The sequence below is a fragment of the Brachyhypopomus gauderio genome, unplaced genomic scaffold (genome assembly GCF_052324685.1).
Source record: "Brachyhypopomus gauderio isolate BG-103 unplaced genomic scaffold, BGAUD_0.2 sc110, whole genome shotgun sequence".
Lineage (NCBI taxonomy): Eukaryota > Metazoa > Chordata > Actinopteri > Gymnotiformes > Hypopomidae > Brachyhypopomus > Brachyhypopomus gauderio.
The window spans coordinates 438,786-466,660 of NW_027506931.1; the positions used below are offsets into that span (position 1 = coordinate 438,786).

A 27,875-nucleotide genomic window follows, 5' to 3' on the forward strand; every position below is an offset into this window, starting at 1 on the left:
GTTTTTTACTTTAGTGTTCCCGGTCTTCAGAGACCGGTCTGTTTTAACACACAAAAAAAATTTTCACCACCTTGCAAACATAGGCATAACGTGTGTGTGTGTCTGTAGGTGTGTGTGTAGGTGTGTCTGTGTGTGTGTGTGTGTGTGTAGGTGAAATGAAATGAAATGAAATGAAATGTGAAATGTGAAATGTGAAATGAAATGTGCCATATTTTGTCAATTGTGATTTTTGTCAATCGAAATTTGTCCTCCGCTTTTAACCCATCTGTGCAGTCAGAACACACACACACACTAGTGATTACTAGGGGGCTGTGGATCACACGTGCCCAGAGCGGTGGGCAGCCCTAGCCCGGCGCCCGGGGAGCAGTTGGGGTTAGGTGCCTTGCTCAAGGGCACCTCAGTCATGGCCTGTCTGGGAATCGAACCCACAACCCTCCGGTCACAAGACCAGTTCCCTAACCGCCAGGCCATGACTGCCCAAAATATACATACACGTTGCCCGCCTCTATACTGGTGTTTCTTACTGGTGTGTGTGTGTGTGAGTGAGTGTGTGTGTGCGTGTCTGTGTGTGTGTTTAGGTGTGTGTGTGTCTGTGTGTGTGTGTGTGTGTGTGTCTGTGTGTGTGTGCACGCGCGCATGTGAATTCATGCACATGAGTGGCATGTCACACTCAGATCAGAGTGTGCCTTGCAAACATAGGCATAACGTGTGTGTGTGTCTCTGTCTGTAGGTGTGTGTGTAGGTGTGTCTGTGTGTGTAGGTGTGTGTGTGTGTGAGTGAGTGAGTGTGTGTGTGTCTGTGTGTGTTTAGGTGTGTGTGTGTCTGTGTGTGTTTAGGTGTGTGTGTAGGTGTGTGTAGGTGTGTGAGTGAGTGAGTGAGTGTGTGTGTGTGCGTGTGTGTGTGTGAATTCATCACACTCAGATCAGAGTGTGCCTTGCAAACATAGGCATAACATGTGTGTGTGTGTGTGTGTCTGTGTCTGTAGGTGTGTGTGTATGTGTGTATGTGTGTCTGTGTGTGTGTCTGTGTGTGTAGGTGTGTGTGTGTGAATTCATCACACTCAGATCAGAGTGTGCCTTGCAAACATAGGCATAACATGTGTGTGTGTGTGTGTGTGTCTGTGTGCAGGTGTGTGTGTAGGTGTGTCTGTATATGTGTGTGTCTGTGTGTGTGTCTGTGTCTGTAGGTGTGTGTGTGTGTGTGTGTGTGTGTGTGTGTGTGTGTGTGTGTGTGTGTGTGTGTGTGTGTGTGTGTGAATTCATGCACATGAGTGGCATGTCACACTCAGATCAGAGGGGCCTTGCAAACATAGGCATAACATGTGTGTGTGTGTGTGTGTGTCTGTGTGCAGGTGTGTGTGTAGGTGTGTCTGTATATGTGTGTGTCTGTGTGTGTGTCTGTGTGTGTGTAGGTGTGTGTGTGTGAGCGAGTGAATGAGTGAGCGAGTGAGTGTCTGTGTGTATAGGTGTGTGTGTGTGTGTCTGTGTGTGTTTAGGTGTGTGTGTGTAGGTGTGTGTGTGTGTGTGTTTAGGTGTCTGTATAGGTGTGCGTGTGTGTGTGTGAGAGAGCGAGTGTGTGTGTGTGTGTGTGTGTGTGTAGGTGTGTGTCTGTGGGTGTGTGTGTGTGTGTGTCTGTGTGTGTAGGTGTGTGTCTGTGTGTGTAGGTGTTTTATATCGCCCCTGAGCAGAACTTTTTTGATCTTGTCACGTAGGGCTACGCCCCCCTCTCCCGTGTCGGTGTTGTTCCTTGCCCGGTTATCCCGCCCTGCGTTGTGTTTTACATCTAAAAAAAAAAAAAAAAAAAAAAAGTTCTGCTCAGGGGCGATTTTAGGATCTGGTCTTTAGGGGTGCCCAGCCCCCAGTGCTCACGACAGAGGCACATTTTTTCTCACCAAAAAAGGCGAACTAGTACATTTATAAATTTTGGAGCCGTATTAGTTTTGCTTTGAGTTGTGTTTTCCCCTACAACATTCAATCTTGACTTCATTTCAAAAGACGGTGGCTTCACAGGGATAACAGAGCCTGAGACAAATATTGATAACTTAAGTTAAGTTATAAGATAACTCAACATTTGTTTTGGGAGTAAAGAAAAACAAACGCTAGAAAAAATAAAAAAATTCTTATCAGAGAAAAAAAGATTTATTGCCTTAAAATTACTTAATTTTACTTGTTAAGATTTTTTTTTTGCAGTGAAGAAACATACCTTCTCACCCCAGCTCAGGTGCTGGCTGCCTCGCAGATCCAGAAATGTAGAATGTGAACAGCTAGCTTACGACCAGAACACAATGCCAAGCTGTAGACAATTCTAGCAGCAAGCAGTCGCGTGAATGTGCCAACCAATCAGAAGAGATATAGTTGATAAGTGGACTGGTCACAAGCCTCGTTTTGAAGCAGGGTTGCCAGATTGGCCAGTCGAACCAAAGTATTGCGCAGGTGCAGAGCAAGTTTTTTGCATAATATAATATTTTTAAAATGTGTTGAGCCAGGGGGTGCTGAGCAACCTCACGGTGGTGCTCTAGCACCACTAAAAATACCCTAGCCTCGCCCCTGGTTCTGCTCTATCAGTTTTTTTCTTTTAATTATTAATGATCTATTTGCGGGCCGCACTGAGTAAGGACGCGGGTCGCCAGTTGCCCATCCCTGATTTAAATAGCTGCCACCACCTTTGTTTCTCCGGTACGGTCCGGACGAGCCTTATCAATCTTCACCGTCCAAAATACACCATCAACACTAGTTTAAGCCAAATAACAATATTTATTCATGGTCACAATTTAATTACCTACTGCACGACTGACCTTCCCTCCAATAGACCTATGACACCTATGGCACACACACATTCCCCCACTCCTGTTAAAGTAATACCTCTTTAAAATATCACGGGAAAAAACCCCTTCGTCAAAACACTCTTAATTACAGACACTGTGTATCACTGCACACCCCCATGGGCTATTTAAGGAAAAATCATCGGCTGTCCTCACCGTACACCAGTCGGCACTCCCTTCCCACAGCCGCCTACCCCAACTCATTCAATGTTTAAAAATAGAAGTCTCTACCAGCATTTCTGATCACACAATCACGTGCTACTTTATAAAACCCAAAAATCACACCACAGCACACATTAATTAAGGCACGTCACCTACTACCACTTCACACACACACCCAATAATCACACTTAATTCATTAATGCTGGGAGGCCTATACTAATTCATCAAACGGTTTATCTACTCCCACCCTATCCCAATTTCTTAACTAACACACGTACACAAGTTTAATTTTAAAATAACAGACTTCCCTCGTTCGGGTGCTCTCAGTATGCATTTATATATCATCTATTTATTTACATGCTCATTACATGGATTTGACTCATTAGGTCTGTTATGTGTAAACACGGTTTTTCTTTTTTCTCTTTTCTTCATCATCGTCCACAGAGAGTGGAGATGAGAGTTCAGATGGAGGATCTCTGAGAAGTTCATTCAGATCACAGCAGAGGTCCACCAGCAGGTCTGTTTATGGATCAACACCATCTTCAGACAGACACACTCACACTGTGTTTGGCTCTTCACAGAAAATCCCTGAATCAGATCACAGTTCAGAATCCAAAAGAAAAGACATATTTAAAAAAAAGTTTCAAATCTTTAGACATAAATCCAGCAAATATGATCTCAGAGAGGAGACTATAAATGACACGAAGCAACAAATGGACAAGTGACCTCTACATATGGACAAGTGACCGCTACATATGGACAAGTGACCTCTACATATGGACAAGTGACCACTACATACGGACAAGTGACCTCTACATATGAACAAATGACCTCTACATATGGACAAGTGACCACTACATATGAACAATACATCTGGATGTACTGGAGGCAGTTGGTCAGTTTGAGAGTGAGAGAGTGATGCCATAGATGGGAACAGCTGAAGATCTGAATCACCATTCTGTAATAATAATGTTACGCAGTTTTAGTTAGTTAGACTAATTTTAATGTAAGACAAAAGAAAATGTTTTTTTATATAGATTCATTTGTTGTTTGTACATGAGAATTTGCCACATTGTCTGCTGTGGAAATGTGGGGAGTCTGTTTTTCCCCACCTACAACGAGCTCTAGTACAGACCAGCGGAGGCTAGCTGGCTTCAAGACTCTATAACACTAAAAGCCCAGGGGATTTTTCTTGTTGATTCTTGTTGTGTTTTTATTCTATGCATTTAGGTGAATGCATTTATGTTAAACATGTCTAGATCTGTAGGGGAGACTGGGGTAAGTTGAGCCACCCCTTGTTGTTAGGAAATGGTAAAAACACTTGATCATGTGACCAAATATTTAGGAGGAAGCCACTATTTCATGAACACTGTGAAGGTAAAAACCACATGGGTAAAGTGGTTAGACTTTTTTTTCCTAAAAAAACATTTTTCTCTTTTGAAAGTGAATTCAGTCTATCATAAGTTTCCTAAGAATTGTGTTTAGGGGTCATTCCAGGATTTTGGTACATTTCAGGGTTGGTCACTTCTGAAAATGTTATCTTCAATTTGATCATTTTTCGTCATATATTCATTAGCTACAGGTTATATACTATCAAAAAGTTTGATTTGTCAAGCTCAGGTATGGATGCAGTTTTTTTTTATTAGATGTAATTGGTATGCAGTAACAGGGTTGCGACTAACAGGGTTGCAAATTTAGGCTAAGTTGTGGTCTACCCCAGGAACAGATGCTAACTGTAAAATTTAGCTATGTATACAAGATAAAGGACAAATATGGTTATATAAGTATATAAAGTAAATTTTGACTCTACTCAATATTAGTCTTACAATATGAGGAACAGGGTTGCATTCACTGAGTGACACACACAACTTGGACAAACATATTTGGGAAAAAACCTTGAAAATTGTTAGAGCACTTACCATTTTTCTTGCCATATGGGCAGGAAATGTCCTTGTGATGCAAATTCCTTTGTGCCAGTAAACAAATATTTTTAACCCTTTCTCTGCCAGATAAAATTCCTTATGGTAACAGGGTTGTGCCCATGTTGTGGGACACAATTTAATAGTGTAAAAACTGTGACATGCAATACAATGTAGACCAAAGAAGTTGTTTTCATAAGTAAAGGAGATGCATTTCAACAATATTCAAGAGGAAGCAATTTATTTAGAGCTTATTTTAATTGTTAAATTTGGCAAAAGAGTTGGTCACCCAATGTGTGGGACAAGAGAAAACGGCCATTTTTTGAGGTGGTCCAAAGGTATTCGGTCTTTTGAATAATATCTAAGGAGCTTATTTTTCCACCAAATTTTACAGTTTGTCTTATAATAAGTGCATTGTTAAAAAAATAGTGATTTAAATATCACTCAGACCTCTTCCAGCACTCATTCTTTTTCTTCTCTTTTTTTCTTATCTCTCTCTGACCTCCCTACAGGAGGGGAGGGGTATTACAAGCAGTATATAGCATTACATGCTATCATTACTATTGTAAATAGAAATATAAACACAACATGTGACCAGATTAATGAATAAATGTCCATATTTATTGAATGGTTAATATCACAATTGATGCATTATAAGGAATAATAAGGAATATAATGATTTGGCTCAGGAATGGAACTAAACCTATATGTAAATCTACTCATCTAAACCAACGATATAATAATAAAACAATAAAAAACCGAAAATGAAACAACAATAGAGAATAATAAACAACTATTTATGGTCATTCTGATTATAAATGGATTATATAGCTAACATAAGATGTCTCTAACTAGCGTAAGACCCAGGTAGGGGATTGAGGTCAGAAAGAAGTTAGAAAGAGTGCAATGAACAATTACATTGAAACCAGACTTTATGGAGGGATAGAAGTATTTGGAGACAAACGATTAGACTGGCAACCCCAAATCAGTGCATGAATGGTGAGCGGGCAGGGACGACACGTCCAGGGGTGGTCCCCGTAGGTTCTATCGACGCGCTGTATGGAACGTATCCTCCGCGCACGACCCGCTTCCTCCTGCAGTGGCTAAGATATTGCGGAGCCGGCCTCTCTGAGACTGCCCAATGGCAAAGACTTAGCAGTGACGTCATGGTCGCAGCTGGCGGGGTGCAGTCAAAATCTGGTTGCGTTGGTTACTTTGCCGAGGATTATTCAAAGCTAAACTAAAATTTATGCCTGTTGGCCAAACAGAAGTAACTTAAATTTAACTAAGAAATGAATAATGGAATTCAATTAAAAGACTAGATGAATGAAAGCAAGTTTTGACGACGACACAAACTAGGTTAATACTTTTCTAGAGAAATAAACTAAAGAAGATCTTGGAGGTTGGACTCGGATTCGAACTTGGTTGCAGTCTCTTGGCATTTCTCCAACTAACTCGGTTGGATGCAGTATCTTGGTGTGACTCCAACAACTCGGTTTCTTCTCGAGAAAAGGGTTTTATTTCACTTTTAGGGGTGTGATCGTAGTTGACCACTGGATTTTGGTTACTGAATATTCATTACCTCTGTATGGATAGGAGGTTCTTCGAGGAGGAGAGAGAGAGAAAGAGCATCGTCACAACTGCCCCTCCCCCCCAGGTCAAGTTAATGGGTGACGAAAAGCAGACTAGGTGGCGAACTGCAGCACAATTCAAGAATCCCCTATTCCTAAATAAATTGACTTGTAATACTCTGCCTAATTAAGTATTAGTTTGTTTCTATCATTCTAAACATTGAGCAAATCTTAATTCCTACTTTTGGACAATAAATGACACATAATGCACAGACAGGCATGAATCTGAGGTCACATAAGCACACATGGGTGTGCTTACATTTGCACACAAACAAAAACATAGATGCATACGCACAAGTACACAGGAATATATATGCATGCATGCATTCATAATACAATTCAAGAATACAGGGACATGTAGATCAAAACTACTGAAACACACACTGTCATAGACATAGACATGCATCAATGTGGGGTGATTATACAATAAAAGGTATTATGATGGAATCAATTATTACTGAATACATGAGAGATCATAGGTTATGTGTTTATATCAACCACAGATCACACCTCGGAAATATTTGCATCCTCAGTTATGAATCTTAACAAAGGACTTTCAAGGGATGATAAATTTGGCTGAAAACTTGGGGAATCAGTTAAGGCTGGAATTTAGAGTTTATAAGTGTAGGTCCTTCCTGAGTTGTGAGCTTTGTGTCCTTCAGAGGAAGGGTGACCATGACCAGAACACTTTTATGGCCTTTCCCCCACACTCAGGAGATCAGATAAGGTTGGGATTCTAAGAAAGGGTAGAAAATCTTCTTTACCTTTCTCAAACATTTTAAGGGATTAGATTAGGTCAGTCTCTCACACTCTGAAGGAGTCATCTCTGTGTGTGATGGTGAAGTGGCTTTGGCTATCTCCACTACAACATCATTGTTCCTTGATTACAGAAGTAAGATCTCAAATGGCTGAAGATCCTGATTAACACTGGATCAGCTATGCCTTAGTAGGTCCAGATTCTAGGTCCTTCACCAAGTACTCCTGCTTCTCCTTAAGGATTTGATAGAATTCTCCTTTCACAGCTCGGCCTCCTGCCTTAAGCGCTTTGCACAAGATCCTCATTTGCTCTTGTGATATTTTTTCAGCTTGTATTTGACTGTATGTTTCATCAGTAATCATGTTTTTGACACTCAGTCTATCTGCAATCTCCATTACTGACACAACTCGAGAAATGAGTTCATCCATGTGTTTATCCAAAAATTCAACCTCTGAATCTAAAAAATAGAGACAAAAGTCATTACAATTTATTCCTCGAAGTATGGCAAAGTACAGTTTAGACCTACAAACCTATCATAACTTGTATTCACCAATAAATGTATGTAAGGATTTGGGGATTGAGAAAAGCATGAGTTCAGAAAAATGCAGCCTTGGTGAGTTCAAAGGCACCTCAGCAATCAGATTTCATCTTTAACAAAATCAAATTGAACATTTTGAAGAGTGATTAGATGAATTGCAATTAATTGCAAAGTCAGTCACTGTCATTAATATGACATTAACAAGGTCATAAAAAATGCCACCATCAAGGACATTATTGTCATTCTGCAGGAAGTATAGGGACTGGACTGCAGAGGACTGGGGCAAAGTAATTTTCTCTGATAAAGCCCCCTTCAGACTGTTAAGGACGTGTGGAAAAATTATTGTCTGGAGAAGAAAAGGTGAGTACTATAGTGTGTCCTGTGTCATTCAAACAGTGAAGCATCCTGAGACAATTCATGTCTGGGGTTGCTTCTCAAGCTGGGGAGTGGGTTTGCTCAATTTTGCCTAAGAATACTGCCATGAAAAAGTAATGGTATCCAAAATCAAAACATCCTACAAGAGCAACTTCTCCCAATGATCCAGGAGCAGTTTGGAGATGAACAATGATTTTCACAAGGCAAAAGTATTCTTAACATTATTTTTTGAAAGGAAGTATTTTATAAAGGCTGACTGACTAACCTGTCTGATTCATTTTTACACCCATCAGAAAGATCTGATGTGGCTCCCACACATCCATACCATCTTCATCCACAACACTCATGGTAACATCTTCATCCCCACAGAAGATCACAAATGTGGGGTGATAGTTGGGGCCATAGTCACACTGAAACATGGCAACCTTCAAAAGGACATTAGCATTTGAAGAGAAGACGACATGAAAACATGCCACCATTGTAGAACTTTCTAAAACCCCAGATTGCTCAGGCTGTAGTTTACCTTTGGCTCGGGCATATAAGGGGCACAGGATGCTGTGTATTTTCTATCTGGTGTCAGCTGACATACGGAGCTTGTTTCAAAATATGTGCAGCCTTTACGCTTTTTCTCCACCTGGATAAGAAGTATGAAGACATTTAACATTGAAGTACATAAAAGTACCTAATATAAGGCCCTAAAGCTAATTATAATTATAATTATATATTTATAATTATAATTATTATTATATATTTATAATTATAATTACCACAGTTAGAACTTACAGGTAGTTAATCTACTGATATTCAGGAGTGATGTCCCTAGCAACTACTTTTCCATTATTGTGAAATAAACTGACATTAATACACAGTAATTACCTCCTCTACTGGAACGTTTCCTGGCAACAAATGGATGAATAGTTTTGTCCTGTTTTGTGTGCCAGTTATCTTTTCATAGAAGAGCAACACTTGAGCACTGATGGGTCTGGAGATGAAGATCAGGTTTATCAGGAGGCCAAAGAGGGAGAGACCTTGGACTTTAATAATCACGTGTGTGTCTGTCACTTTCAGTGGTTGTAAGATCTCCACATTATTATCAGTGAAATGTGCCACAGCCAGTTCAACCTGATTGTCTTCTGTAAACATGAAGAAAATGTTACAATCTATTCAGAAACAATACCTGAAACATTGAATTATCTTCATGTGATGACTGAACTATTCCTGTGACAAGGTATGTTCACAGGAACAATTTCTGAACAAAATGATAATTTAGAAAATATTTTTTAAAGTGTTATTTCCTATTAGAATTTTCTTCAAAGCACATGGACAGCAAGCCTACATAAAAGTAAATCACACAGTATTGTTTTGAGCTCCAGCAATATTTTTAAAGCTAAGTACATGCTAAGCACAGAAAAATGTATGTTAACAATGAATTGACCAATAATTAAGCTTTTTTACCATAAATTGTCTCACAGTGTGGGAGGTGCAGATGGCTGACTGAACCTTCAATGCACTCTATATTGTACAGGGGTCCTGCAGGCTTCGTGTTTCCTAACCCGTCCATGAGATGCGTGTCCCAGGAGACGATTTTGTACAGCACCTCCCCTTTCTTCTCCATCTCAAACACGAGCTTGGTGATTTTACACTGGAACTGACTAGCATGAGAGCACTGGAACCTGCAGGGCAGAATATGTTGGATATAGCAGTGTAATGAGTGGGTTGTATGGTTTGTGTGAAGGTACAAACTGTAATAGAGAAATATTGTACCTGTTAAAAGATGTGGATCCCTCGTGGTGGAAGGGTTTGTGTGCATGCATGGTCCCAGGAGTTAGATTGTTGTGGGCAATGCCCCAGGTAGGGTCTTCCAAGGCAAATTGGTCCTAGGTAATGGGCCAAAGAGTGATCAATAAAAACCCATATTGAAGTTACAAATAACAGGACCCATTTTCCTTTGCCTGGATTAGGGTTACCAGGGCCTCACCCTGGAGCCAGACATAGAGGAGGAGCTCCTTGGCGTGCGCCTGGTGGCCGGGTCTTTACCCATGTGGCCAGGCCAAGTTCAGAAGGAGCTACATGGGTCCACTCTCCCATGGGCCCACCACCTGTGAGAGAGGCAGTACTAGGGGTCTGGTGCATTGTACATTGAACAGTGGCCAAAGGTGGGGGCCTTGGCATTCTGATCTTTGTTTAATGAAGCTGCCTCTTGGGAAATGCAATGTGACCTCTTTGGTTGCAAAGGAGAAAGCCAGTGCATGAGGCTGAGAAATGCCAACTAGATATATTTTGGCTCACCTCAATGCACAGTTTGGGTTCAGAAACCAAACCTCTAGAGAAAGGCTGAACTTTATCTTTTTCTGAAGTATCCATGGTGAAAGGCAGAGGGCAGGAGTGGGCTTACTCATAGCTCCCCGGCTCACTGCCTGTGTGTATGGGTTTTCCAAGGTTTTATGTGTCTGAAATATTTTGCGGAGGCTGACAAAACGTTGTGGGCCCTCTGCCAGGCCAACCAACAACGTCGTACTAAGGCTCGGGCTCCTGGAACCGCAACCTCCTCCTCCTGGTCTGCAAACATGGGCGGAGTGTAACCATACAGGCACTTGAAAGGCGACATCCCCTGGGCCGAGTGCCACAGTGTGTTGTGTGCATACTCCATCCAGAGGAGCTGCTCGCACCAGGAGGATGGGTTGATAGATGCCAGACACCTGAGAGTCTGCTCCTGCTATCACTAATATGACAGTGTTACCGCCCGAGTGAGGCAGACCCGTAACTAAGTCTATGGCCTGGATGGAATAGGGAGCAGAAGCAACAACCCGGTGGGTTTGGCCTGCGACACTTTGTTGCTAGTACACATCACACAAGCCGAAACAAACTGTCCGACCTCTTGGTCCATACCGGGCCACCAGAATCTCCTTTGGATGAGCTCTAATGTGTGTCGTGAACCCGGATGAGCGGCAAATGGTGAGTCATGCCCCCATTCTATAACTTTCTTACGTAGGGCAAGAGGAACATACAGACGCATGGACGGTCCCCCACCCAGACCAGGATCACTGTCTACGGACTGTTTCATGGCGGTTTCCACATCCCATTGGATGGGGGCAATTATTTTTGCGGCTGGGGTAAAGGTGCTGGGAGGAGCTTGGTTGGGTGGTGTCTCCCACTGAGAGGAGATGGCGTCAGGCTTGACATTTTTCATCCCCAGGCGATAGGACAGGGTGAAGTCAAATAGCCCAAAGAATAGGGACCACCGTACTTGTCTAGGATTTAGTCGCTTGGCCTGCTGGAGGTAGGCCAGGTTCTTATGATCCGTCCATACCAGGAACGGATGCCTGGCCCCCTCCAGCCAATGCCTTCACTCTTCCAGTGCCAACTTTACTGCCAGCAACTCTTTACAGCAACTCGTAGTTGCGTTTAGCAGGGGAGAAGTGATGCGAATAGCAGGCACATGGGTGGAGCTTGGGGGGAGTACCCGACCTTTGGGAGAGGATGGCTCCGACCCCATGGTCAGAGGCATCAACCTCCACAATGAATGGAAGATCAGGTTCGGGCATGCACAGGACCGGAGCGGAAACGAACCAGCCCTTGAGGGCCTCAAAAGCCTGCTAGGTCTCAGGAAACCATGTAAAGGGATCTTTCGGGGTCTTTCTTGTGAGAGCTATGAGGGGGGCCGCCAATGTACTGAAATCCTTGATGAAGCGGCTGTAAAAGTTAGCGAACCCCAGGAACCTCTGAACCAGGCAGAGCGAAGTGGGCACAAGCCACTGAGTAACTGCCCGAACCTTGTAGGTATCCATGGCTAAGGTGTTCTGACCTACTTTCAACCCAACGAAGGCCACCACCTGAACGTGGAAAAAGGATTTCTCAAGCTTAACAATTAAGTGATTTTCTAGGAGGAGTTGGTCAAGGGCCTCCCGTAAAATTTCTAGGAGGAGTTGGTCAAGGGCCTCCCGTAAAACTTCGTTTATGAACCGCTGGAATACAGCAGGCGCGTTCATAAGGCCAAAGGGCATAGATAGATAGATAGATAGATAGATAGATAGATAGATAGATAGATAGATAGATAGATAGATAGATAGATAGATAGATAGAGCGAGCTTTATTGATCCCTTGGGACGGATCCCTTCGGGAGGCATGACAAGGTATTCGTAGTGGCCAAAATGCTGGTGTCCCCCTTTCCCACAATAGAGGCATCTGCCTTCTTGCAAGTGCGCCTGTCTCTCCTGCCGTGATAGTCTTATATGTCCCAACTGCATAGGTTGTGGAGTGTGGTCATCACTGGGTTCTCGCGGTCAGGGTTACAAATAGTCTCACCTGTGGGCGGTGTTAGGACCGTCGGGCACACTTGCGGTCCCGGCGTCGATTATCAAGCCACACTGTGAGACTAATGAGCTTCGAGATCCTCTGATGGATCACAGAGAGCTAGTTCATCTTTCAACTCATCAGAGAGCCCCTCTAGATAGACTGCCATGAGTGCTTCCGACCCCCACCCGCTTTCTGCTGCCAGAATGCAGAAATAAAGGGAGTACTCGGCCACTGAGTGTTTGCAATAAGCGAGGACCTACTACTCCCCAGATGTGGAATGGTAGAAGGCACTCCACATGGCAGTGGCAAATCGCTCATATGTGGAGCATGATTCAGCTTTTCTCAGACCGGTGTTGCCCATATTACAGCTTTGCCTGAGAGCAACATCAGGACATGCAGTTTTAGCTTGTTCGGTGGGGAAACGCGAGGGTTGCTGTTCAAAAACTAAGGAACATTGTAACAAGAAATCCCTGCACTCTTCAGGATCCTCAGAGTAGCGAGCAGGGGATGGGAGAACTGGCTCAAGTCGAGCAGCAGCAGCAGATGGTGCTACAGGTGGAGTACTGGGTGACTCACAGGGCGAGGGAGATGCCTGCCCAATCGCCTGCACAGCCACAGCCAAGTTCAGCTGCTCCATGATCTGGTGGAGTGCCTGTTCATGCCTCCCTAGCAGCTGGCCTTGTCTTGCCAGTGTCGCTCTGAGTTCCTCAGTCTCACGAGACACGGCTGCGTCCATGTTGGGCTGAATCGTTTTTTGACGTGGTGGGGTTCAATAAATGAAACCACTGCGTGGTTTAAAGAGAGAGGTGTGGATCCAAGTGCCGGCCTGAACTAAAGTGCAGGCAACTAAAGCTGTAGAACAGAGAGAGAGGCAGGCAGACACACACAAAAAAGAAAACCCTAAACAGAAAAATAAGCATAATACTCAACGTGTGTAATAAGCTCAACTGCAAAAATCATGGGAGAAAATAATAAACGCAAACGCAAAGGACGTGAAAAACTCGGAAACAAAAGACGCCAGGGGAAGTAACTGGCTAGCTGGCAAACGCCGCATAGAACAAAAAACCCTTCCCAAACAAAAGCAGAGCTGGACAGGAAAATAACAGTGGGAGGTAAACTTGAGGAAGGCCAGGAAGCGACGCAGAAGGTAAGTAACTGAATAAGTAAAGTGAACAAGAGAGAGCAAGAGACAGAGGTGGGACCAAGTCAGTGTTTTGCAAGTCTCAAGTAAGTCCAAGTCTTTATACCTCAAGTCCCGAGTCAAGTCTCAAGCAAAGACACTCAAGTCAAGTCAAGTCTCGAGTCAAGACAGGCAACAGTCAAGTCAAGTCCCAAGTCTGAAACTTGGAATTTCAAGTCCTTTCGAGTCTTTTTTTTTTTACCAATGTTGTTAAATGTAAATAATAGACATGCGTTCTTTTTTAAATCTGTATTCTCCTCAAATCTTGATAAAACATGTGCAACTGAAAACACGAAGTATAAAAAAAATTAAAATTACACCTCTTTATTGCACAGTTCAATTTGTTAAACTTAGCTGCAAAAATATTCATACTTTAAACTACAATTTTCCAGAAATAAATATTCTGTGAAAAAGTCATAAGTAGAACTCCATGTTCAAATAAAAAGTGCTGATATTTTCACAGTACAATACAAAGAACCATAACAGCATTTTCCCTCTCTTCTCTTATCTGGTTTCTTGGAGAACATGTGTGAGTGACACAAGACAAACAAATATAAGAACTGAACAATTAACAGGAATCTGCAACTTTAGACATTTCAGTAAACTATTCTGCATTGCATTTGCTGGCCAAAAGTCTGTATGTCATTTGTGCACGATGAATGATGTCCCCATAGCTGAAAACTCGCTCCACTTTTGTCAATATATTTTTTTCTCGACGTAGATGTCTTCAAATACACAATCCATGCTGAGATAGAACTGGATATTATGATGGTGACAGAGAGAGACTCTCTTCTTCGAGTTCAGATACAGAACCCAGGGTTGCCAACTCTCACGCATTGAGCGTGAGACACACGCATTTGATCGTCTTCACACGCTCTCACACCACACATCCGATTTCTCACGACGGAAAAAAATCTAGTTTATTTACCTCTGATCCACATCTATGATTCAATGAGTTACTAGTTCGCTCTGGCACCAACCACTGGCGATCGATCGATCGCGATATAATACTTAATTTGTGTCCATTTTACACCCCGCCCGGTAAAAATTTACGTTCGCCAACCCCCCATTTGATTGGTTGTGCTGCAGCTCATGCACACACACACGTACAGAGTGTGGAAAAGCAGAGGACTGGTCTGCGTCAGAAGGACGGAAATGAAATTAATGGGGCGCACTTTATAAATATTAATATGCGTTTTAAAATTTAGATTTGGGGTAAAAAAATCAAGTCTTTGCAAGTAAACAGGTTCAAGTCCAATTCAAGTCCCAAGTTATTGGTGTAAAAGTCCAAGTCAAGTCTAAGTCTCTGAATATTTTTTCAAGTCAAGTCAAAAGTCTTAATATTAATGACTCGAGTCTGACTCGAGTCCAAGTCATGTGACTCGAGTCCCCACCTCTGGCAAGAGAAAATGGTAACTAAACACCAGCAACGTAGCACGAGACCAACAGGAAGACAAAGCTGACTGATATCGCACAGCTTGGGGACCAAATGATTCTGCAGTGACCTGCTACAGCTCTCTCCCTAAAGTAGGGAGGGAAATAGCTGCAACAGATCACTGCTGATTGCGGGGACTCCGCCTGAAACTGACCTGTGGGCTCCTCCTAGCGGCAGAGTTTGATTTAAAGAGCTTTGTTAACTCTCCATGTGGAGAGGCCAGTCCCTATGCCTAGGAACTGTATGCACTAGTATGTCTATTCCAATTCCCACATTTGATGTGAGTAAAAATACACTCACTGGCCACTTTATTAGGTACACCAGGGGTCACCAACGTGGCTTGTTTTAAAAATAGCTCACTATAGTGCCATGCACCAAAGCGCTGCATCGTTTATGTTTTTGCTACTATTATAGATTGTCCGCGGTTGCCAGCGGTCTTCCCGCTTAGCAATTGACACTCGTACACCACCCCCCCCGCTCAACAACTTTTCGTTAGATTGATGCGAATTCATCTGGTAGCCCTCCGCAATAATTGGTCTCCAAGAAGTAGCTCCCAGTTTCAAAAAGGTTGGTGACCCCTGAGGTACACCTTTCCAGTACCAGGTTGGACCCTCTTTTGCCATCAGAAATGCCTTAATTCTTCATGGCATAGATACAACAAGGTACTGGAAACATTCCTCAGAGAGTCTGGTCCATATTGACATGATAGCATCATGCAGTTGTTGCAGATTGTTCGACTGCACATCCATGATGCAAATCTTCCATTCCACCACATCCCAAAGGTGCTCTATTGGATTGAGAACTGGTGACTGTGGAGGCCATTGGAGTACAGTAACCTCATTGTCGTGTTCAAGAAACCAGTCTTGAGATGATTCGCGCGTTATGACATGGCACGTTACTGTGCTGGAAGTAGCCATCAGAAGATGGGTACACTGTGGTCATAAAGGGATGGACATGGTCAGCAATAATACTCAGGTAGGCTGTGGCGTTGACATGATGCTCAACTGGTACTAATTGGCCCAAAGTGGGCCATAAATATCCCCCACACCATTGCTGTGTTAGTGTATTAGTACAAATGGCTCAAAAATGGCCTCCACAGAAAGGGGTTAAATCCAGTTTAGTAAAAATCGTAGCCTGTAGGAATTGTTCCAAGGCTAGGGGAAGTGGATAATGATTTGTAACTGTGATAGCATTCAACTCCTAAAAATCTATATGAGGTCTAAGACCTAAGATCCTTTTTTCAACAAAGAAAAACTCAGCGGCAGAAGGAGAAGTTGGTGGCCTGATGTAACCTAATTTTAGTGTTTTGCTTATGTATTCTTCCATGGCCTCCGACTCTGAGAGGGGATAATGGGTTTATTCTGCTCTTGGGTGGTATAGTACTAGGGAGTGTTTTGATGTCACAGTCCCATTGACAGTGGGGTGGTAGCTGGATTGCCTGGGTTTACTAACTACATATAACTAAAAGAGAAATGGTTTCTGCATGAAAGGCACCTACCGAGAGTGTGACTGGCCTAGCCAGAGATAAAGTTCTGAAGCCAATAGAGTTCCTGCGACTTCTCAGAGACTCCCCACCTGAACTCTCCTTTCCACACACTGTGGAGGATAATAAAGAAAAGACAAAAGAATAAAAACTAAGTTTACACATAACAGACCTAATGAGTCAAATCCATGTTAATACGCATGTGAATAAGTATATAATAAATATACAAACGTATATAGAAAAGTTTAGATTGAAAAATGACATGTCAATATCAGAAATTCTATAAAATGAATATACATTTATATGTGTGGGTTGTATATATATATATATATTAGTGGTGGGACAGGGAAAATAACGAACTAAAAAAATTAACGCATGAGACACTTTTGCACCGTGGAATGTTTCTCAGTGCATGAGTTCCAGGCAGACAGATTATATGGACGCACAATAAGATCCAGAGGCGGGCTTTGCATAGAGGCGTGGCTAGGCAACTGCCTTGGGCCCCTCCCACTGCAGCCCACTGTATGGGCCCCCTGATTAGCTGACTTATTTCTCGCATATTAATGTTGATGGACCCCCTAGCAAAATTCGCCTTGAGCCCCCAAATTTCTAAGTCCGCCACTGATAAGATCATGATGGAGATGACTGAAGAGGCTACGCTGGTGAATGGGAAGTTTAAATATAAGAAACTTACAGATGGAAGTACAAACAAAAATATTGTTATTTGCACTTTATGTAGGAAGGAGTTCGCTTATCACAGGAGCACTTCCACCCTTCGTTACCACCTCAACGCAAAACATATTGGTGCTAACGCGCAGGTCAGTAATGATAACTTAGCTGCTAAATGTATTCCTAGTACGAGCAAACAGTGTCGCCAGTCAACACTCGACCACATGTCGGGGTTCAAATTAAGAAACAAAATGTCAAAGTCCACGTCAGACAAATTGACCAATTCAGTGGCGAGTTGGATTGCTGTGGACTGTAGACCGCTCTCTATGGTTGAAGGCTTAAGACGCGGCGAGTTTAAACGCCTCCGCCGTTCACGGAGTCGCGTGCTACGGTCACTCATTAAAGTATAATCCAGGCTTTACAAGAAGTGCTGCAAATTGTGTCAGCTGATGCAAGTTACGAACTGCCGTCCAGAAAGACAATGTCGAAGAAAATCCAGCAGCTGTATGATGGGGAAAGGGAAGTAAAACAGGTTATTGTGAAGAGCGCCACAAATGTGTCTCTGAATGGGGATCACTGGACCTCTGTTAGCAACAAGAATTATCTTGGTGTGACAGCTCATATTATAGATGATGAATGGAAGATCCAGTCATTTGCTTTGAGCATGCAGAAGACACTTCTAGGCACTATGGAGATGCCTGTTGCAGAGGCCTGGGAAATTAAAGAAAGTCTACCATCTAAAATGGTATTTAAAAACATCTTCTGATTTACTTCAGTTCTTCTTATTCTTCCAATATCCTGAGCAAAACTCCTAAAATTAAACAACATTTTTGGTCAGAATTTCCAGTATTCTGAAAACTGTTTGCTCTGTTTTCTGCACTCATCTATTGGTCTGTGTAGTAGACTGGTGGAAAAATTGTGACGCCGGATGCGTCGGGACAGAGGCAGCCAGAGACGGGGGTTGAACAGAAGGATGTTTATTGTCCATGGCAACCAAACCAGTAAAGCTCTTAGCGCACACATGGCAAGTGATGCAAGGTAAAGCTCGTAGTGCACACTAGTAAGGCTTGTAACGCACACACTGCAAGTGATGCAAGGTAAAGCTCGTAGCGCACGCAGGTAGGGAACGCAGTGACGGACACGCAGAGACCAGAGACACTCATGTAGCGGCTATGTGCAGCACTGGACCAGACGACCTGCAGGCTTAAGAAGAGCAAAGTAAATAAGAAACAGGTGTTCAGTATACTGGTGATTGGGACTGTGGGAGTGGTGCGCGGGGGTGTGTGCTGGGATCGGCTGCTGGCCGGGATGCGCGCCCTCTGGTGGCGACCCGGCCCCCTGACCGTGACAAAAATAAACAAGATGTTGAAGTTTATGATTATTTTCATTAAATTAATATTTCTCATGTTAAATACTGAAATGCGATTAAAATGCGATTAATTTTGATGAATTGATTACAAGGCTTCTAATTAATTCGATTAATTTTTTTATCGCGTCCCACCCCTAATATATATATATATATATATATATATATATATATATATGCTGCTCAAAAAAAAAGGTAACACTCAAATAACACATCCTAGATCTGAATGAATGAAATATTCTCATTGAATACTTTGTTCTGTACAAAGTTGAATGTGCTGACAACAAAATCACACAAAAATCATCAATGGAAATCAAATTTATTAACCAATGGAGGCCTGGATTTGGAGCCACACACAAAACTAAAGTGGAAAAACACACTACAGGCTGATCCAACTTTGATGTAATGTCCTTAAAACAAGTCAAAATGAGGCTCAGTATTGTGTGTGGCCTCCACGTGCCTGTATGACCTCCCTACAACGCCTGGGCATGCTCCTGATGAGGTGGCGGATGGTCTCCTGAGGGATCTCCTCCCAGACCTGGACTAAAGCATCCGCCAACTCCTGGACAGTCTGTGGTGCAACGTGACGTTGGTGGATGGAGTGAGACATGATGTCCCAGATGTGCTCAATCGGATTCAGGTCTGGGGAACGGGCGGGCCAGTCCATAGCTTCAATGCCATCATCTTGCAGGAACTACTGACACACTCCAGCCACATGAGGTCTAGCATTGTCCTGCATTAGGAGGAACCCAGGGCCAACCGCACCAGCATATGGTCTCACAAGGGGTCTGAGGATCTCATCTCGGTACCTAATGACAGTCAGGCTACATCTGGTGAGCACATGGAGGGCTGTGCGGCCCTCCAAAGAAATGCCACCCCACACCATTACAGACCCACTGCCAAACCGGTTATGCTGAAGGATGTTGCAGGCAGCAGATCACTCTCCACGGCGTCTCCAGACTCTGTAACGTCTGTCACATGTGCTCAGTGTGAACCTGCTTTCATCTGTGAAGAGCACAAGGCACCAGTGGCGAATTTGCCAATCCTGGTGTTCTCTGGCAAATGCCAAGCGTCCTTCACGGTGTTGGGCTGTGAGCACAACCCCCATCTGTGGACGTCGGGCCCTCATACCATCCTCATGGAGTCAGTTTCTAACCGTTTGTGCAGACACATGCACATTTGTGGCCTGCTGGAGGTCATTTTGCAGGGCTCTGGCAGTGCTCCTCCTGTTCCTTCTTGCACAAAGGCGGAGGTAGCGGTCCTGCTGCTGGGTTGTTGCCCTCCTACGGCCTCCTCCACGTTTCCTGGTGTACTGGCCTGTCTCCTGGTAGTGCCTCCAGCCTCTGCACACTACGCTGACAGACACAGCAAACCTTCTCGTATTGATGTGCCATCCTGGATGAGCTGCACTACCTGAGCCACTTGTGTGGGTTGTAGAGTCCGTCTCATGCTACCACGAGTGTGAAAGGACCACCAACATTCAAAAGTGACAAAAACATCAGCCAGAAAGCATAGGTACTGAGAAGTGGTCTGTGGTCCCCACCTGCAGAACCACTCCTTTATACGGGGGGTCTTGCTAATTGCCTCTCATTTCTACCTGTTGTCTATTCCATTTGCACAACAGCAGGTGAAATTGATTCACAATCAGTGTTGCTTCCTAACTGAACAGGTTGGTTTCACAGAAGTGTGGTTGACTTGGAGTTATATTGTGTCGTTTAAGTGTTCCCTTTATTTTTTTGAGCAGTGTATATATAATCATATTGACTTAATAAGTAAACAGAGCAGTTGCGAAATCGGCAATTTCAATGACACAGTGGCCAGCAATTTCCACCCAGAACCATCATAGAGGCCAAATTGCGTTCAATCATACGAACGTTCTTCATTCATGTTATTCGCTAAGCGGGACGAGAAGCAGGACCTAGTGCTGTCTACACCAGGGACAAGGCAGAAGAGCGTACATTTACCACTGCATTTACCAGATCTTACATTTACCACTACATTTACCAGATCGTACATTTACCACTACATTTACCAAATCGTACATTTAACACTACATTTACCAGATCGTACATTTACCAGTGGATTTAATTGGGTGATTAATGGTTTCAATCGTTTTCACATTTTCCGGTAAAACAAAGTTACTGCCGTTCGCTACAGCTTGCATTGAACACTGTCAGAGCTAGCCACAAGCTCTTGTGAAAAATAGATAGATAGATAGGCCTATTAAGTTCACGTCAACCCCGTGTAGTTAATGGTGACATAAAATAAGAAACAAGATATTTTTTTCTAGTGTGTCTGTAGTTCTAACTGGTGAATCCATAGGGACATGTGAGGATAACATTCGCACCAGGGCTGAAAAGGTTGAAGATGAAGTTGTAAACTCTTTTTTTTGACTGAGCCATCTGGAATGGCGAAAACGGGTTTCTCGCGTTTACGGATCTGGCTCCATCCACTGACAAGACAGGTCAAATTTTTTCAGCACGACATTATCGTGAGAGAAGACAACAGGGAAGAGCGTGTCACGAAAGGCTTGCCATGTGAAAGCTACTAAGCTGTTGCTATTATTTTTAGTCGCTGCTGTAGCTTCTGTCACCATTTTGCTACATTCACAAACATAGTAGCCTACTAGTTACTCGCTCCTCCTGGAATGTTCGCTAGCGTCCCCGCGAGTCTAAAGTGAGAAGTTAACTGTAATCCGCACTCTGCATTCCGATGGACTACTCTTCTTACTCTCACCCCTCCAAGTTAAAATCTTTTTTTTTTGTATCTCTGAATCTGACAGTGTCTGAATGTCATGTCTGACATGTATTATGTTTAGTATCTCTATGTTCAATGGTTCAATTATCATTGTTCACTTCTGAATAAAATATGGACAGCAGAAGATGCATGTGATGTGTGAGTGAACAAAGCTGGTTGTATATAGGGTGGCCACTTTTCAGTATTGATTTAATTTCTCTAAAAGAGAACTCTCTGATGACACTGGCAACACTGTTGGACCCCTGGTTTAAAACCGTTGGATTTCTTAGCCCATCAAAAGCAGCTGAAGCTGTCAAGAGACTGAAGGTTTTAAGCAAATTTTGGACTCTTCTTAAGAACTGAACTCAGCAAACAAATTGAGCAAATGAAATTATAAAATGATGAGATCATATTTTAAGTAAACGAATGTCGATAAAATATTTCACACGTGGATGTGTTTTCAGGATGCTTTTCCAACTTATTTTCATTTTGTTTACCTGCAATGATATTATAACTACTGCAGGGGTCACTATTGAGTGACCAACACAGTGTCAATACAATGTCTGTCAATACACTCCTTGAGATATCATCTTCCCATCACTAATCTTTACAAACACCACAGGTTCTGTAGACTCACCAGCACGCCAAACACTTTCTTCTCTTCAGACGAAACCGAGGGACTGGTCCATTCTATAATTATTAGGGGGTTGGTGCGTTCTGGGCGGCACGTACTATTTTAGCGGGGGTGTTTTATTGAGTTTAGTGAAAATGTATTTTATAAAGTGCAGTGGGGATTTTTGTTTAGTGAAAATTATTTTGGGTGTTTATGTATTTTATGTTTATTCTTTTCTGTTGTCATTTTTCATTTAGAGTGTTGGTATTTAGTTGATTGATTTATATATGCAAATGGGCCCATCTGTGGGGAGGGGCTACGTGTATAGAAGCCCAGGAGAGGCCAATAGTATACGGCGCGAGACTGGGAGACTCTCTCACCATGGCTCTCTCATCCTGGCTGCACCGCGCTGGTGAAGTTCCGTTATAGTATCGCGTTATAGGAATTTCTAAATAAAAGTAATAAATGCAAATTTACCGTTTCTACATAAATAACTACATATACTAGTTATACCTTCACTCTTTGTATTTACGAAACATCCTACATGGCATTATAAGGATGTTTGCAAAGGATTTGAAAACTTCAATGCACATTAAACTTAATGTTTTGCAGATAAAATTCAGGTAGAAATACATGAAAACACACAAACAAAATATTTCCATTTAGAACTTTATTTTTGCAAAAGCCGCATGGCTTCCCCTCTTTAAACACTGTTCAATTTACAGTTGATTGGTATTCCCAATTTGTCAAGCATTGTTCATTGTTCCCATGCGAAGTTTACAATGCAGAGAACTTAACAGGCTATTCTTAAATGTTTTCCTCTCCATAAAGTAACTTTATGAACATATACACTGCCAATACAAGACTAGAATGTAAGATTCGTTTGTCTACAAAAACGAGGTATTTTAACTTACACTAAACGCTGGCGTCGGCCATCGTTTTGCACACGAACGAGCATGCGCGAGATCAGGAACGCGTTTGTGCCATGGCCAGGCAGCCACGCACACGCAGCCACGGGGAGGTGGTCTCTTTTCTCGAGCCGTACCCTCCTCGGAGAGGCTCCAGAGTGGAGTTGAGGGATAGACGTTGTGGCATACGGTACTGTGACGTGGCTGTTTAGAAGTGGTCATTCATCTTGATTTAGCCTGGCAAACTTGAAGCCTGTTTATTTTTGCATTTAGGTATTTTATTTTGCTTAGTTTATGTTCTGCATTTTTTCAACTTTATTTTGGGGACACTGTAAGTACTTGCACTATTTGAAGAAAAGTGGTCGAAAAGAAAAAAATATATAAATAAAATGCGCATTATTTTGGGGAAGTAAGCTTCATTGCATCTCTGTCAATTCCACTGCCGTCCATCCTTGCAACAAGCACAAAGAGCGGAGGGACACAGGTGAGGAATATAGGCTCTCGACAGACAGGTGCTCAGCTCAAGCTCTGGCAAGATGCAGAACTGGATGACAGGACCTGCCATAGGCGTGTTAATGAAAAGATTGGGATGTCTGGAATTTGCGCAGCAGGTGTGGCGTGTTAATATTCCGGCGACTGGGATTGAGGGAGTGATGCACCTGGGGTGTGACTGAGTGGGCCTCTCCCCTGAACCCAGATCCCAGCCTACAGTGACCATTATCATGTAGTTAATCGAGAATAAACATTTTTTTATCTGTGTAAAGAATTTCAATTACAATGGTGAACACATTTTATGCTGTTTGTACGTATTCAGCATAAAATGTATATGTATAAACTCATATATAAATTTTATAAACTATATCATAGATACAATCTTTTTTAATACTCACTTATTGGTGGTTGTCTCATGCTACCAGACCTTTCTAAATACTTACACTCAGAGACGTATCCTGAGCTGTTAGAGGAGATTGTGGAACGCATTGATGAATATTCAAATGCTGGTGGTAACCGGTATGAACCAGAAGCATTACGTCCCAATGTGTCTGACCTCTCATCTCCAATAACTGAAAATGATGGGACAAACAGTTTAGTTTTTCCCCATATTGCCCACACACTGTTGACAAGATATGAAATGTCTTTGTTTTCGTTATATATAGCCTTTTGTCAAATAAAATCATCCTAATTTCTGTTAATAAATATTTTTAAATATTGTGTGCGCATTAACAATAGGCATCTTCCTTACTACACATTAATAAATCACACCCTGTAGTTGCACAATCCAAATGAACGAGCTGAACACGCCCGAGGGCAACTGAAAATTAGCCTGCAATTGAACAAAGCTACGAAAACAGCCCTCCTTAAAAAAAAAAAATCACAAAAAGAAACAATGCCATGTTCATGCCAATATCGAAAAGCTGAGTCTACCGTGAGGAGGAAATAAATGATTATCTAAAACAGATAGCAATATAGAAGGAGATATGAACATAAAATACTGCCTAAATTGATACCAGATACAGCATGTGGATATGACAACTGGGTTCAGGGCCGGCCCTTCCATTAGGCAATATAGGCAAAGGCTAGGGGCGCCGTCTGTCCAGGGGGGCACTTGCGTGAATGCGTTTTTTTTTTGTGGTGTGGTGAATTAACACTATACCAGTGGCGAACCGTCAGGGCCTTCAAGGCCTTCTCTGTAGGTCCACCACTAACACTTCAGCAATAATTTGTTTTTTACCTCTAAATCAGCTTTCAAATCCACTTTTTGTGCTTGTGCGGAAATAGAAAATCAACCAATCAGAATATTTCACACCATTGTTTCTAGGTAAAAGAGAGAAAGGACCTCCCCCAGGACCTTCTGTTTATCTGTCGCATACCCTTGCCTTTTACATTAAGAGAGCTTTTATTATGGATTGGCAGTTTAATAAACCAATTATATTAGCAGCTCCTACCCAGCACTGCCGTGAGGTTTTACAAGCAGAAAAGACAGAATTGCAGGATGTTTATAATAGATAAGTGTTCAGCTATTAATAATTTGCTGACATTTGGTTTTGGGTTTTGGGAAGGGTTTTTTGTTCTTCTCGGCGTTTGCCAGCCAGCCAGTTACTTCCCCTGGTGTCTTTTGTTTCTCTTTGGTTTTGTTTGTTTATCGGGTTTACATTTACATTTACGGCATTTAGCAGACGCTCTTATCCAGAGTGACTTACAAAAGTGCTAAGTGTTAAGTCAGAATATGCATCTCTATCTAGTATAAACAGGTTTAAGTCCAAACTACTCGAGCTCAAGCACTGCCATAAACAGTTTTTGCAATTTCCCCCAGGGGATTAATAAAGTATTTCTGATTCTGATTCTGATTCTTGCCAGTGCTGATACCTAGAAAGAAGACAACAAAATATAAGATTAGACATAGAGCACTACCTAGCAAGACTGAAATACCTACAAGACTACATTAGCAAGTGTTCCCAGCGTTGATTTCATTCCGTGAATATTTCGGTTCTCTTGTGTTTTCCACGTTGATTATTTCCGCGATCGCTTTCTGTTCTCCCCTGTATTACGTGTTGATTATTCCCGCAATTACTTTCAGTTCTCCCTCGTTATCTGCACTGAATATTCTCCGCAATTATTTTCAGTTCTTCTTGTTAACCACGCTGAATATTCTCTGCGAACAGTTTTGTTTTTCTCACGCTTGTAAGTTTGCTTATTGCACATACAAGGCTTTTGGGTCCACTACCATAAAAAATCCGCTGGGGATTTTGTCCCCTAAATCCCCCTTCAGACAGTAAAACATTAATTTTCACAATGTTAACCCTAGCAATCAGACAATGGAAGGGATTTCCACCTTAGAAAATCTTTTAATTTAGACATTACAGGATGAAAATTAGTGCGGATAATGGCTTCTAGTGAATCAGTTACAAAAACACCTAAATACCTGAACCCATTGTCTGAAAAATGAAAATGTATGTGTTCTAATCATAGATTTAGCCAGCGATTTTACAGGATAATGTAAAATTACATGTAAAAAAACAGGATAACTTTTGAAAGTTCACTTTATGCCCAGAGAAGGACCCAAAACCTGATAAAGTATTCTGTATAAAAGTAAGGGAGTTAGATGGATCAGCTATGAACAAGAGTAGATCATCAGCATAAAGTGAAACCTTCATCGTAGTACCCATGCATTGAATACCCTGAAACTGAGACAGTTTTCAATGCTAACGAGAGGGGCTCTGTAGCCAGAGCAAACAACAAGGGGAACAATGGGCAGCCCAGTCTAGTTCCCCTAAACAGAGGAAAATACGAGGCTTGCGTATTATTAGTGCGAACAGAAGCATGGGAAGCACTATATAACATACCTGTCAAGTTTTGTATTTAAAAATACGGGACATTTCCCGTATATGACGTCATCGCCTAATTTGCATAATCAGTTATTTGCATATAGCCGCAATCGAGGCTGTAGGAGAAACGAAAACATCTTTGGAGTGGCAAAAGTGAAGAAAAAACACCCCAAATATGTTTTGAACTACAAATGAATAAAAAAATTTAAAATTTCTAGTGGTATTTCTAGCTACAAATGGGGACATCTCCTGGGCATCTTTCTGTGCCTTTAGCCCGCATTTGTGCTTGGCAGATTGTTCGTTCCTTCCCCCATGAGAGACATCAAAATCACAGCTACATATCTTACAGAATGAGTAGCTACAGTTGTGATCAAATTTATTCAACCCCCACTGAAATAAAGTGTTTTGGCCAGTTTGACATTGATTTTGATCATTTCAGTCATCTTATTTACAATTATATCAAAGAGGCACTTATAAATTAGACAAACATAACATAATATTTATGATGGAATAACCACAAATGTCTTTACTGTGCTCACATCATTATCAGTTTTATTCAACCCCCTAGTGACATTATTTTTTAGTACTTAGTACAACATCCTTTTCCAGTTATGACAGCTTTCAAGCGTGAAGCATAGCTTGACACAAGTGTCTTGCAGCGACCTATGGGTATCTTAGCCCATTCTTCATGGGCAAAGAGCCTCCAGTTCAGTCACATTCTTAGGCTTGCGCACTGCAACTGCCTTCTTTAGGTCCCACCAGAGGTTCTCAATTGGATTTAAGTCTGGTGATTGCGATGGCCACTCTAGAATGTTCCAGCCTTTCATGTTCAACCATGCTCTAGTGGACTTGGATGTGTGCTTCGGATCATTGTCCTGTTGGAAGGTCCAACGTCTCCCAAGCCGCAGGTTTGTGACTGACTCCATCACATTTTCCTCCAAGATCTCCTGGTACTGAAGGGAATTCATGGTACCCTGCACACGTTGAAGCTTTCCTGTACCATTAGAAGCAAAACAGCCCCAAAGCATAATTGACCCCCCGCCATGCTTCACAGTAGGCAAGGTGTTCTTTTGTTCATAAGCCTGGTTCTTCCTTCTCCAAACATAGCGCTGGTCCATTGTCCCAAACAGTTCTAATTTAGTTTCATCTGACCACAGTACACTGTCCCAAAACCTTTGTGGCTTGTCCACATGACTTTTGGCATACTGCAGTCGACTTTTCTTGTTCTTTGGAGTCAGCAAGGGGGTGCGTCTGGGCGTTCTGGCATGGAGGTCTTCGTTATGCAGTGCGCACCTTATTGTCTGAGCTGAAACTTCAGTGCCCACATCTGACAGGTCTTTTTTCAGTTCCTTAGCAGTCACGCGGGGATTTTTCTCCACATTACGCTTCAGGTAGCGCACAGCAGTCGCGGTCAGGATCTTCTTTCTGCCACGACCAGGTAACGTTTCCACTGTGCCCTTTAACTTGAACTTGCGAATGATACTTCCGATAGTGTCTCTTGGAATATTTAACAACTTCGCAATCTTTTTATATCCATTGCCATTCTTGTGAAGAGCAATAACCTCTTCTCTTGTCTTCTGGGACCATTCTCTTGCCTTCACCATGCTTGGAAACACACCAGTAGATGTCTAGAAGGAGCTGAGTATCACAGTCCTTTTAA

At 42.4% G+C, this 27,875-nt stretch overlaps 2 protein-coding genes across 5 annotated transcripts in view; one reads left to right on the plus strand and one right to left on the minus strand.

The window, feature by feature from the left end:
* The window catches only part of LOC143497403 (GTPase IMAP family member 8-like), a 31,615-nt gene extending 27,687 nt beyond the window's left edge, over positions 1–3,928 (plus strand). The window contains exon 6 of the mRNA XM_076993321.1: positions 3,428–3,928. Coding sequence (XP_076849436.1) covers positions 3,428–3,708 — 281 coding nt within the window. The 3' untranslated portion in view covers positions 3,709–3,928. The remainder of the gene's footprint in view (positions 1–3,427) is intronic.
* A 1,573-nt stretch (positions 3,929–5,501) lies between these two features.
* The window catches only part of LOC143497400 (uncharacterized), a 127,986-nt gene continuing 105,612 nt past the window's right edge, over positions 5,502–27,875 (minus strand). For 2 of the 4 annotated variants that reach the window (XM_076993308.1, XM_076993310.1), the window contains exons 12-19: positions 23,825–23,953; positions 16,613–16,710; positions 9,968–10,080; positions 9,659–9,876; positions 9,080–9,336; positions 8,727–8,837; positions 8,469–8,628; positions 5,502–7,747 (exon numbers count right to left, since the gene is read on the minus strand). In XM_076993308.1, coding sequence (XP_076849423.1) covers positions 7,470–7,747; positions 8,469–8,628; positions 8,727–8,837; positions 9,080–9,336; positions 9,659–9,876; positions 9,968–10,080; positions 16,613–16,710; positions 23,825–23,953 — 1,364 coding nt within the window. In that variant the 3' untranslated portion in view covers positions 5,502–7,469. The remainder of the gene's footprint in view (positions 7,748–8,468; positions 8,629–8,726; positions 8,838–9,079; positions 9,337–9,658; positions 9,877–9,967; positions 10,081–16,612; positions 16,711–23,824; positions 23,954–27,875) is intronic. The other 2 variants (XR_013125879.1, XM_076993309.1) reach the window with 2 other exon arrangements.